General features: G+C 34.9%; 2 protein-coding genes across 2 annotated transcripts; both read left to right on the forward strand.

Annotated features, from left to right (window-relative positions):
* Positions 1-522: 522 nt before the first annotated feature.
* Positions 523-4,602, forward strand: LOC123558787 (uncharacterized). The gene is made up of 4 exons (XM_053542737.1): positions 523-663; positions 2,024-2,648; positions 3,195-3,239; positions 3,522-4,602. Exons 2-4 carry the CDS (start codon positions 2,027-2,029, stop codon positions 4,361-4,363), a joined length of 1,509 nt encoding a protein of 502 aa, XP_053398712.1. The 5' UTR covers positions 523-663; positions 2,024-2,026; the 3' UTR covers positions 4,364-4,602.
* Positions 4,603-5,915: 1,313 nt separating this feature from the next.
* LOC123558119 (uncharacterized) lies at positions 5,916-10,788 on the forward strand. Its single transcript, XM_053542736.1, has 2 exons — positions 5,916-6,067; positions 7,421-10,788. Exon 2 carries the CDS (start codon positions 7,437-7,439, stop codon positions 10,113-10,115), a length of 2,679 nt encoding a protein of 892 aa, XP_053398711.1. The 5' UTR covers positions 5,916-6,067; positions 7,421-7,436; the 3' UTR covers positions 10,116-10,788.
* The last annotated feature ends 3,228 nt before the right edge of the window (positions 10,789-14,016 follow it).

Raw genomic sequence — 14,016 nt, forward strand, 5'->3', positions numbered from 1 at the left:
GCAAACTCACACGAAGTGAGGTCCTGAAAGGGGTTTGTAAAATGGGGACTGTATGAACGTTGACTGATGATAAATTCGACCACTTTGTCATTTACAAAATTTTTTTCGTATTATTATATTGAAACTTTCCCCAAAAAGCTGCAACAGTCATTCCTGATCAAGTAATGAAAAGTGACCCAATGTCAGGCCTTCATGTTTCGACAGTGAGCATGCGCAAAAAACACCCTCTTCCCCAGTAATTTTGGATAAATATTTTTTATACAAATAAATGTAAGTCATTTATTTACACAGAATATTTACTAATTTTGTTTTTGTTTACACCAGTTGGTGTGGTAAGTGGAAACTATTAGATGGTGTGTTCAATTTTATAAATGACCGCTTGCAACTGAATATTTCCAAGGTGGTCGACTTTATCATCTGTCCGGGTTTATCATCAGTAGCAGTAAATGTAATTTTTTTTTCGAAAACGATAATTAGATAAGTTCGTTGTGCTTCACCAGTTCGAGATACGTTGGATTTATAAATAACCCTATCATGTATAAATATTCAAAACGAAAATAAACTCCCAGTTAGTGAACAGTGTACAAAGGACAAACCATATTCTTAAATATAGTTGTTATCTAAAGTTCGTTTCTTTCTTGAAATAATAGTAGTGCGAAACATGTAAGTAATACTTCTGGTCTTTAGAGTGATTTAAAGCACTTGTACGGACTTAAACATCTGAAGTTTCAAAGCGAAACTAATTTTTTAACTATTTTCTTTACTTTTTCCTCTTGTTTAGATTAAGAAATAACAAGGCTGGTTTCATCCGGACATTTTTTTATTCTTAATATTTAATTCACTTTAAACCTTCGGTTTAATAAATAGTATAAATATATATTTCAGGAATCCCAGTTTGATATCGAAACTGCGGGTGACCTGTTGTAATAGAAACTAGAAATAAAAGTATAATATTATACCACAGAAAAAAACACCTACGAACAAACGCACGCACGCACGCACACGACCATTCATCGGAATTTCTACTTTTATATCAACGTCTGTAAAGAAGTAAATATGATATCATGATTTGAATTAAATCGAAACTATACAATAATTACTGGTCGACTGAGGAAACCAACTTTTAAACATGTACTGTGACTGATGATAAACCCGAACAGAAAATGCGGTTTTTTTTTACCTGTAACTTTTATTTCTGCAAATTGTAATCAATGGTCGGTATCAAAATAAAGCTTAGCCTTTGCTGAAAGCTTTACATAATTCAAATTTATATTTAATAAGCAAACTCACACGAAGTGACGCCCTGAAAGGGGTATGTAAAATGGGGACTGTATGAACGTTGACTGATGATACACTTTGTCATTTACAAAATTTTCTTGGTATTATTATATTGAAACTTTCCCCAAAAAGCTGCAACAGTCATTCCTGATCAAGTAATGAAAAGTTACCAAATGTCAGGCCTTCATGTTTCGACAGTGAGCATGCGCAAAAGACACCCTCTTCCCCAGTATTTTTGGATAAATATTGTTTATACAAATAAATGTAAGTCATTTATTTATACAGAATATTTACCAATTTTGTTTTTGTTTACACCAGTTGGTGTTGTAAGTGAAAACTATTAGATGGTGTGTTCAATTTTATAAATAACCGATTGCAATCGAATATTTCTAAGGTGGTCGACTTTATCATCTGTCCGGGTTTATCATCAGTACCAGTACATTGCGCACGGAGCTATATGCGTGTAGCAATTATGGACAGATATCCGCCTCCCTCCAGTTAATAAAAAAAAACATTAGAAATGTCATCCAAGTAGTAGCTATCTTCCACTCCATATTGCCTTATCATTCCGCATTTTGCCAGATTTTTCCCAGAATATTATCTATGGGAAGTTATTGGCCTATATCTTTACCTATTTTATAGACTGATATTGTTGTTAAATAAGACATCGCCTATCAAAGAAATCCCCGCTAAGATAGATAATTTGTCATAATGTAATTGACCTTTTAATATAATGTATTTCCAGAAAATGGACACAGAGACCGAGTACTACATGAGAATTATTTTGCTCATTTTTAAAGCTGGGACGATGACCTGTAGAGGCATTATTAAAAGAGAACTTACTAGTGTCACACTCGATCAGATTTTACAACCGCATGAGCCAAAGTTGAAACATAAACTTTTAAAAGCACAGTGTTTGCTGTTATTTCCAAAACAAGGTCAAGCCGATCCTGAGGACTTTGATCTTTCTTTGCTGCTTGTTGTATTGTTAGATGTTTTGAACATTCCACATGATGAAAGACAAGAAATTGAATCTCTTAAAGAAATGAGAAATAAAATAATTCATGACAGAAAGGTGTCATTAGACAAAGTTTCATACACGGCGATGAAGACGACCCTAGAGAACTCATTGTCAAAATTATCAAAAGGTCTTCAGGCAGAGATACAGAAAGAGTGTACAGAAATGATTCATAAGTTCTTGACCGAGCCCCTTGATGAGACTGCAGCGCTTCAATATGTCCATGGCATACGAAATGATGAAGAAATACTTCAGAGGGTCCATGAAATGCTAGAAGAACAAACGTGGACATTCGTTAAGGAGATAAACAAATTAGAAAATCGAATGGAGACAAAGTTCGAGAATATGAAACGTAGTTTTTCCTTTTACATCTAACAGCAGCTTTTAATTTGTATCTTTTAAGTCAAATATTTACTTCATATACAAACTAAAGAATTCCGATTGATATGCATAACTTATAATTCCACAAAATTAATAAATGATTGAAATTAAAAATAGTATATTATATCTATTTAAATTGACCCATGTCAGGTAGGACAGTAATAAGAATACTCTACAAATTGCATTTTATTTAGATATGATAAAGGTCTCCTTAGTAGAAATCACTCAATTTTTCATCTAACTGCTTTTCTGGGGAATATTTATTATAGACAGTCTTTTTATTCTGGCAACTTTAAAACATATTTAAAACCATGATCTCAATCTACGCCGGACTTTTATATAGGAAAACTGTTATAGACTTATTACTGCTTCGTTTTATTTCCTATTCAAAAGGCAAAGGCATAGTATTCATCACCATGATCCTTTGTATGATATGATTTTAGTCGAAGTGTGTTTTTATATATATATATATATATATATATATATATATATATATATGTATTTTCTTGTTCTTCAGATGATCAAGAAACAGTCTTTGATAAAATGATCAAAACTATGAAAGGTAAGACGGCATATTCGTCATTTTATCTTTCACGTTTAAATTCACCATGGGTGTTTGAACTTCTCGCCCAAGGATGACATCAGTTTGACGTAACAAGAATTGAGAAATCATAAATCATTGAAACATCATTGAAACATTTAATTGTCGCTTGTCGTTCTATTGTTTGTTTTATAAACGTGGTTCAAATTGAAGTTAACATTTCAATAAAAAAATGTAAATTATTGCATATAAAAATGGCATGATATTTCTTTAATCATTGATGTTATCTTTTATCATATACAGAATGTCACGAAAAAAATGAAAGCCGAAAGGATGCGGAAAAATGCGATACTACATCTTCCGCCCTTTGCGAGAAATGCCTTGAAGATTACATTTCCAGCACAGCGACAATTTACTGTCACAGTTGCAGTCAATTTCTATGCCATGATTGTTACCAGTCAACACACGTCAAATCCCTATTTCTTAGCATGAAGAATCATCACTTACAAAATGCGGGAGATGCAGCAAAAAAAGAGGTGAATATGAAAGGTATGGATATGTGTAATGTACACAGTGTATACTATACTTGTTACTGTAAAAAACACGAAAAGTTGTGTTGTGACAAATGCCTTCCTGAGAAACATCATGGTTGTCGAAACATTGTTGACATAAAGAAAATCGCAATAAGTTCTGCCAACTTTATGCTAGATCCAGTCGCAGAAATCAAACGTCTACATGATGATACGATTTCAATGGAGGAATGGATTGCGTCATTTGAGAAGAAACTGAACACACAATTACAAGAACTGCCATCAATCCTACAAGAAAAAAGGACGAGACTGATAGAATTGTTTGACAAAAAGGCCAGGATGCTCACAACTGAAGCAGAAATGATTCATGGAGAAAAAATGTCACAAATTCAAAAGAATCGTTCTCAATGTAAAGAGCTTATTGATAACACCGAACAGACAAAACGTTCAATGATACGCATTGCAGCCAATGGAACCACTGACCAAAAATTTATTGCATATCGCAGACTAAATGATCAAATAAAAACTTTTCAGGACAGCTTTGCTCGTATAAGAGAAATGTATGAGAACTCACCTGGCTTAGTTGATATCAAAAGTTTTGAAGAAAACGTGTAGATCCTTCGATCAATGTTGATTGTGCGAGGTAAAGACATTTACTGGCGCTTGTGCAACCATAGACTGAAATATGCTATTATGCAAGGTTCATGCATCCCATAAATATCTGTAAGATGTAAAAAAAGAAGTTTTCTGATAGAAAATGTACATACACTGTATACAGTTGTTAGCCTTTTATTATTGAAATTACTTATAGTTTATTGGTATATCCTAAAATAATTAGAGACACTAGCTTTGAACTGTTTTGTTACTTTTTTTATCCTTTGGGATCATTTGGTCCAACCGTTGGTCTAGAATACCACATTAAGCGAAATAAGAGGTGTGTGACTTTTCATTCCCTGTCTTGAATAGACTCGAATCAACCTGAGTCTGCTGTTTTTGCTCTGTTCCTTTCTATGCTTCCGAAGAATCGTCTTATAGATTTATTCGTATAAACACGTATTGTCCGTTCCTTTAAATTTTGAACCTTGTCAGCATACTTATAATAGTAGATCCTAGATGTAAATGACAAAACAAACGGTAAAAGAACAAAACACTGATTAAACTATGGGTTTTTATAGGTACGAAAGCTTGTCATGATAGGCCTTTGTTTTAAATAGGTTCAGTTTCTATTTATATAAACTTAAATAATGATCAATACAGAATAACATGTATCCGTTTGGATATCTTATTTCATCAAATCTTAAACTTTTCCTGCACTCAAAGGTGCGTTACCAATTTGAAAAGTTGAAAACAGAACGGAAATTGGCTACCATATCAAAAAGATATTGAAGAAACAATTGTGTGAATGCATCTCCAGCACGGGCAAATCTTCAAGCTCATCAATGTATTTTATACCCGAATACAATTTACTCAAATTATAAAAGGTAAGGATAGATTTTTTGGAAGCATAGAGCACAGCAAATACAGCCAGAGCCATACATTGCAAAGTACGCCTGTCACACATAGAAACTATCGTACAAAGATACAGCTGACGGGTTGCTTCAAATATCCATCAACAAATATATTTTATTAAATGAAAGATTCAAAAATGGGGATGGGGTAAAGCAAAGGGGGGACCATAATTCCTATCTTATATTCAAGATTATGTTTATTTTCTCATTCAAATTGCTTTGCTTGATTCGGTGGTGCATACTTTTAAGCTAAAAATTACCCCCAAAATTACCCCCCAAAAAATCAAATTGTCCACTCAAGGTTGCTAAAGAGCAGACTCCCTAACCCCGCGTTCAAACGGGAAATGTAAACATTATTCTTATAACCACGTTACATTTATAAACAAGCATAACGTAATGAGCGTAGTGATCTATCTTTGGGGTAATAAAATAATGCAAGTACCGCTGTTTGTCGCTTCATTGAAAAACCAAAGTATTGATCATACAACATATGAATGTAGACATTGAATGCAAGCGCGTTTTCAAATATTACTTAATAATTATTTTCACAACCTTTAACAAAAAAAAAATCAACATGTCCTGAAACTTTATCCAGATTGTACAAGGCTGAACATGTTGTATGACTAAGTGTTCTTTGGCCTTAAAGATATTTGATAGTGTATTGATACGCTGGTCTATCTGATTGGTTGAGATTGCTTAAAATCATAGTGAAATTGATTTTTAGAGTGAGAGTTATTCTAATACTGCCATTTCTTTCTCATCAGTGCTGTTATTCGGAATTGTCAAAATTACATTCATGAGCAACAGAAAGGTGAGACATTTACAGAAATTTAAATATTTATGAAAAATATTCGTGGCTTCGATATATCTTATATACAAGTCAGTTATATAAACAATATTTGTATTGAAATAAGTGAAATATTTCGAACAGCAGCATGGCAAAAACATGCAGTTGCATGATATGTTAAAATCTTTCCCCGAACAGTTATCCCGTCTTTTCCAAATTTATGATAAAATAACAAATACATTACACAATAATTGTTTAACTGCCTGTCTTGTATAAGAAGTATATATACAATTTTACTTCCCAAAACCACACAACACGAACAAGTCGATATTTGTTCGAATGCAAATTTGTGCCTCCGGGAAGATTTCATCTGTGATTCCATTGTTTACCAATTAGCGGTCACCGATTAGAATCACATCATGTCAATCAAAGGATCAAATGCTGCCGAAGATCTTGATAATTAGATAATGATCTTTCATGAAAGAAATGATTAGTGGTTTAAATTTTTATGTTAACATCAAACATCTTCACGGACTTTTAATTTTAATTGCGGTATCATTAAAAGCGAGTATTTAGTGAAGAAATGGGGACGCAGTGGTCCAGTGGTAACACTGTTTGACTACGAAACCAGGGTCGTGAGTTCGAGCCTCAGTTTCTCCAACTAAAAATTACAAACATTAGGATAAGAGTCCCGTGTATGAGTGCTTTACACCTGGTACGCTAAAGAACCAGGGAAGCTTCTGGAATTGCACTATCCTCCCATTAAGATTACTAACAGTCTTCTGGAGGAGTCGCTCATATGGGTTACAGGAGGTGACTTTAAATACTTAGTATACAAACAAACAAACAAACACAGAAATGGGGAAATTAATTAGCCAGCGTGAAAATTTGACTTCGGACAATGGTTTGATTTTGTAATTGTTCAAACAGTTTCTCAAACTGTCGCAATTTCAACAGAATGTAGGTTTGTAAATAATGAGTAAACCTTTTAATATCACGGCATTTTACGAAATGTTCATCATCTGCGTAAATTATATAACTATAAGATAACGTAGAAACATCGTAAAACTGTACTGTCGCTACAGGACAAAATTAAGATAATTTGCGCTTCCGAACTTGCTCTAAATTACAGAGAACGATTTATATATGCAGTTGTATTTGTCCAAAACACTCCGTGCTTCCAAATACCGGAAACTTCTAATAAAAAGACTTTTCTCCTGGTCCCGAGGGTGTGCGGTTTTCGGAAGTTACACTGTAGAATCACGTCCGCATTAGGAGTAAAAGTGTCAGTACCTTCATTCGATTTCACTTGCATTTGGTCTAATACAAGTTTTTTTAAAGGAATAAATACTGTATACGAATATTTTCCTTCTTCAGATACCCAATCAGTAAAATGGATGAAGTATTTGATGAAATAGATGTCGCTGTCTTTCATAGATGTATAGAACAAGAAAACGTGCAGTTCTTCGAATTAGGAATAAACAAAAACCCGTTTATGGTGGATATATGCAATGAAAAGGGTGAAACAGCTCTTCATGTAGCATGCAAGCATCCTGACGTTAATGCATTTACTCGTCGTATACTTGGAGGGATATCAAATGTAAATGCACAGAACTACTGGAGACAAACTCCTTTGCACTATGCCGCCGCTGCTAGGTCAGTGAAAACTACTAAACTACTTCTAAGTCAGCCAGGAATCGATGTAAACTGCAGGGATATCAATGGTTACACAGCACTGCATACGTTTGTGATTTCTAACAAGAAATTTGACGACAACTGGAAAGAGGGGATGAAAATTTTTGTTGAAGCAAAAATTGACATTAACGCTCAAACTAAATATGGACAAACTATTCTGCATTTAGCATCCCTTCAAGACGACAATACAAAATTTCTCGGTTACATGATGTGCAAATATCAAGATATTGATTTTAAAGCAGTAAACAAGGCTGGAGAAAACTTTCTTCACATTTACAGCATGACGGAGATTGGTGACGACTGTATGAGTTTCTTTGAGAAAATGAGCAAGTTCAATAAGCCTGTCTTACAAAAGTTACTCAGTCAGCAAGACGAGTCTGGTTCGACACCCTGGTGTCTCATGGTTGAAAATGGAGAATTAACTTTCGAACATTTCAAAAGCATGATAGAAGCGTACGGTGTGTCTGTTCATGGCATCGACAATCTTGGTAACACTGCACTGCATCGACGTGTAGGTAAAGTTGGTGCATTATCAGAACACAACTTGAAAATTTGCAATCTGATGGCACAGATGGGTATAGATGTGAATTGTCTTAACGTTTTCGGTCAATCAGCTGGGTCGGTGATATTTTATAAAGAAGTTTGTGAGTTCTTACTCCACAATAAGCTTGATTTTACAATACCAGATCGCTGGGGCAGGACTCCAATCTTTTACATGCTTTACCAGTTCACCAATCCTGACGTTCTTCAAGCAATGTTAAGAACGTGTCGTCATATTGGAAACGCTAGAGATGACTATGGGGCAACACCCCTTCATTATGCTGCATACAGAGGACTAGAGGAGCATATGCTAGTGCTGTTGAACCATGGTGCTGATGCAAACGCCAAAGACTCACTAGGGGACACTCCATTAGATACTGCACGTCGGCATGGAAATCTAAATTGCTGGAAATTGCTAGCTTCGGCTATGCGCCTTCCAACCACTGACAAAAATGACTTTCTGTATAAGTCACAAAGTGTAACATTGAACGTGTCATCCCTATATAAGGATCAGCCTTTAGATAAACTACTGACAGGATTTCCTAAAGACATTAAAATGTTTGCAGAACGTGCTCTTAAATCAAAATACAAAGCTGAAAAGACACTCGACAATAATTCAGATGTATCCGAGATAGTATTAGCAGTGAATCAACACGTCCGAAGTATTTGTCAGATTGTAAGCGGGTATGACTCTAGATTTCGAATATCTTTATTTCCAACCGGAAGTTCAGCGGAAGGTACGAAAGTAGGACCACCTGATGAATTCGACTTTGTGCTTTGTATTGAGAGTCTGGGTGAAAATTGTGACATAGAAACATCTGAGTTTGCAAATCCCGGATACGCAAAACTACGGTTTCGAGACAATCCCGTGCATGATGAGTATATGTCGTTTTCTGACACTGATCGTTATTTCTTGGCGTTACCATTTCTACACTATCTGTTTCGATATATAAGAAGAGCTCTGAATGAAAGACAACTTTGGAAAGACGGTAGTCTTTATACCAGATCTGAAGAAACAATTCGTGTCCTCTACAAGAAACCCGTCTTCAATTACGACTTGTACTGGGTCGGGGCACACAACAAGAATTTGAAAATAAGCATCGACCTAGTGCCAGCAGTATATCAACGAGGATGGTGGCCAAGGCATACCAAGTTGGACCATATGAAACTGATGAATGAGACTGTGAAAGCTGCCGGTTGCTTCGTGTTGATGCAAACAGAAGAAAACAGCTTTTCCCAAGGATGGTATCAAATGAACGATTCGATAAACTTAACATGCAACTCCCCGAATAGAGATGACAAACACCGGCTCCTACAGATAAGCGTTGCTCCTGCAGAAATTGCCATCATGAAATCTCTTCCGGAAATTTACCGGCATGCGTATGCTTTAGCAAAGATTGTGAAAAGTGCAGATATTTGTCCAGACGTTCAAATTGACATGGAGCCTCCGGTTATTGACAGTTCAGTTTACGAAAAATTTAGAAAACAATCCGTCAGTCCACCAAAAGAGATAAAAAGCTATTGGCTGAAAAATTGTATATTTTACTTAGCCGACGAAAGAGGATCGTACATGTGTGGGAATATAACTCCACTTGAAATAACAGGATTAGCATACCAAAAACTTCTCGAGTTCGCTCTTTCTTGGAATTTCAAACCGTACGTTCTCCACAAGTACGATCTGTTTGACTTCGAACCAGAAAGCTCTAATTTTGACGTATTTATCATTAGACGGAAGGTATGCATTGAAACGGTGCTGGCAATACTAGGGAAGCGTTTGCCACAGAACTTCATTAACTGGATAAAGACTTGTAAACGAAACTACTACTCACATGTGTAGCTAATACCCAGTCACAAGAACGCATGTAGATTAGTTGGATGTCTCAACTTTGACACTTTCTGGGGTCACGAAAAAATTATTGAGTTTTTGGCAGCTTGTGATTTCTCTGTGAAAACTGACCTACAATCTGTCATTGTATAAAACCTTCATGCTCTCACCTCAAACTTTAAAATGATTTCATCTTAAGTAAAAGGAGAAATAACACTTTGGATATATTCCGCACTGGTTAACGGTATCAATACTAAAAAGGTAAAGCTGACATGCCGGAAGCACTGGTCACATCAAACACAGCCAAAGCTATTCACCGCAAAGTAGGCGAGCCACAAATAGAAACTGTAGTGGAGAGTTGCTTCAAAAAACTTTATTTTATTACACGTCTAAAGCTGTACAGAAATGCTGGTTGGGTCAGGTTTCAGCAGTATTTCAAATGATGGTCACCTTACTGATTATAACACAAAGTCAGTTTGGTAATTATGGTCAGAATTTTGGAATACTCCTAGAAGGAAAAGAATGCCAGAGTTTACAAAATACTGCAGTTCGATATCTAAGATGATTTTTTTTCGGTTCTGTGTACAAATGTACTATTCGTAACAAATTTTCTAACTCCATACTTGTTTTTGATCATGTCTCTTTCAAATATTGACACATTTCAAATAAAAAGCTGGACACACGATTCAATGGTTGTTTAATTGCAATAAAACTTTATGATAATATTACAGGCGCGTAGCTGCCTTTACGCAGATACGCAGCTGCGTAGTGAAAATCTTGCAAGCATACACAATTAAATTGGCTAATCTATTTCGTTGCAATAAGAAGTCTATATCATGCAACGGATATTGCTTCATACGCAATCACTGCTTACTTTATATTCTGTTTAAAGTAGTGTAAACTCCGGTTATAGCGAACTCATCGGGACAAGCAAAATGTGTTAGTTAAACATATAGCTAACATGTTCCTTAAGGCATTATTTGTATAGCAAACTGATTTATATAATTAGTTGATTTAACGTACGTTGAAATCCACCAATTGCCTTATACTATTATAGTTTGTAGTTTTATAACAATTTAGGTTCAGTTTTGCAATTTATTTCGTTATCCTACTATTTGATTACTTATTTTGTAGGCCTAATAATCCTGAACATGTAAAATATTACAATCATACGCCGTCTTTGTTAACGGTTTAAAAATGCAAGCTTCTATTACAAAATTATAATACAATGTCAAAAAAAAATGAAAAAATGCCAGCTTTCAAGCCTAAAAAATTTAATAGGACATAAAGTATAATACTGCAAACGTAATTTTCACGCATAATAATTATTAAGTTATTTTCAGTCGTCATCGAATATCTGATATATCTTATAATTGTACTTGAATGTATAAAATTATCAATTATTCAATGTTCACATTGTTGTAGAAAATAAAATCCAATAGAAATCAAATAATTACACCCAATTAAATCCTACGCTATTGTCCGGGTATGACACCAACAAGGGCACAAGTCGTACGATATTACAGTTTGTGACATCCAGTTCACAGTGAGATAAATATCTTCTTTCTTTCTTTCTTAATGGTGATTGCATATTTTTCAATGGCCTAATAGGTAACTAAATTATATGTATTATATTTCAGAAGACCTTAAACAAAATTCTTAAAAATTATCAGATCAAGATTTCAGTGTAATACTTGGTTTTAGATGTCGTTGAGATATATCAACAATCACACAATTCTTTTAATATTTGTTTTATGAATCAATATGTAAGTACAATGTCTATCCAATGCTAATATTAAAGCCTTGTATAAAACTTCTGAAAATGACTTTTTTTGGTTCGCTGTAGCCAAATATATGTTATTTCAATGTATATTTTAACATTGGGACATGGAAATATGTTCCTTAAAACCGATAATTTCTATAACCATGTTTGCTATGACATTTTCTTAATTTCACACTTCGCCATCGCGATCTCACGCTTCGCCACCGTTATTTCGCGAAGCGCGAATTCACGATGGCGAAGCGCGAAATTGCTAAAATTTTGCGATCTCGTGCCTCGCGTTTCGCATATCGCTAGAGAAAGCAATGCATAAATCTCGAAGCGCGAAATCACGATCATGGCTAAGCTCGAGTTCACGATAGCTAAGCGCGAAATCGCGAAAATTTAGTAATTTCGCACTTTGCCATCGTGATCTCGCGCTTCGCCATCGTGATTTCGCGTTTCGCACTATGTACAATGTAAGTGACATCAGTAGGTTATATTTGTCAAGAGTCCAGCAGGGTATTCAGTATACGGACTCTCTCTACGCCCAAACGGAAGTCGCAAAAAACTAGGCGTTCACTTTCGATTTTCAAATTTTTTGGAAGCTGTCGGTAGTAATTAAGTATTTTTATGTTTTTCTCTGGCTATTTGAAATAAATATTCTTGTTGTATATATTTTTCAGTGTATGATAAATGTCTCTGCAACACAGACATTAACGATTGAAATTAAAACGTATTTTCACCAAAAACACAGATGGTCAAAGCAAAAGACGAAGCATTCAGGCTACAAATGCCCGTTATTTTGGAATTGCGAAGGAAATTCATGTCAGATCCGCTTCTAAATGTTTCATTATCAATCCATACACATTAGTTTATAGTACGTACAAATATGCATTTACAATCCTGAATAGTGTTTTAATCCAACATGGCTCTGAATTATGCACTGCATGACCGCCTAGTCGCAAAACTTGATATAAAACTGTTCCACTATTTGCAAAAAAACTGTAAGCCTATCCAATGAAGAAATGATGAAGTGTTTGGGCTTATAAGCTCCATACACCGTACTCATTATTTTACTTACGACAGTCAAGCAGTATTTATTGGTCTATTTCACCAACGATGTCCTTGTCTTGGACAAGAAATAGAAACTATATGCGCGTTTGCTAACATACAAGAAAAATATATATTTATTCCGCTCAATTTGACAGGACACTTTGTTTTTCATTCTGTTTTTTTTTTTCTTTTTTCTTTGCATTTTTAGGTCCACTATTCGGAGAAAATGGGTGCTATTCTACTCGCCCCGGCTTCGGCGTTAGCTTTCTTGGTTAAAGTTTTTCGACAACCTTTGTTTTTCTGTCACATCTTTTTTATCATTGCTTATATCTACCTGTAACTTTACATTAACATTATGCAGCATCAAGGTCAAGGTCACCTAAGGTGCTATAGTTAGGTTATTTTCAGGTTAAAGTTTCTCGTCTACCTTTGTTTTTCTGCCATATCTTTGTTACTATTGCTTATATCTTACTATAACTTCACATAAACATTGTGCAGCATACAAAGTTTATGCAGGGGCTGTGCACATTATACCCAAGGTCAAGGTCACCAAGGTGTTATACTTAGGTTATTTTCATGTTAAAGGTTTTGGGCAAGATTCGTTTTCTGGACATATCTTTGGTACTTTCAAAGATAATGACTTGAAACTCATACATACTTATTATCAACACATGCATGTGTGGAAACAAATCCCATAAACCTGATTTGTTTTGGTATTTTGTTGTTGTTGTTTTTGTTTTTTGTTGATGTTGTTTGTTTTTTGTCATATTAGTCGCTGTTGTCCTAATCAACAACCAAGCAGTCATTTGTCTGTGAACAAACAGATGCTTCAAACATGTGCATGTGTTCAAAATATGCACTCAGATCTGCTTCTTCATCGTCGATTACTGAAGGCGCCTATGTCATCTAGCGGTTGTAGTGTGATTGATTATGCACTTATGTCTCATGATTTCTTTCAATACATTAACGATTTTGTTGTTCATGATTTGTATACATGCTCACATCATGTACCTATACAAATTGATTTGTGTGTCAAGAAATCTGTATCACAGTCACATGTAGATGATAAATTTATTGATAAAATATTCTGGAATAATG

The sequence above is a fragment of the Mercenaria mercenaria genome, chromosome 5, assembly GCF_021730395.1.
Source record: "Mercenaria mercenaria strain notata chromosome 5, MADL_Memer_1, whole genome shotgun sequence".
NCBI lineage: Eukaryota > Metazoa > Mollusca > Bivalvia > Venerida > Veneridae > Mercenaria > Mercenaria mercenaria.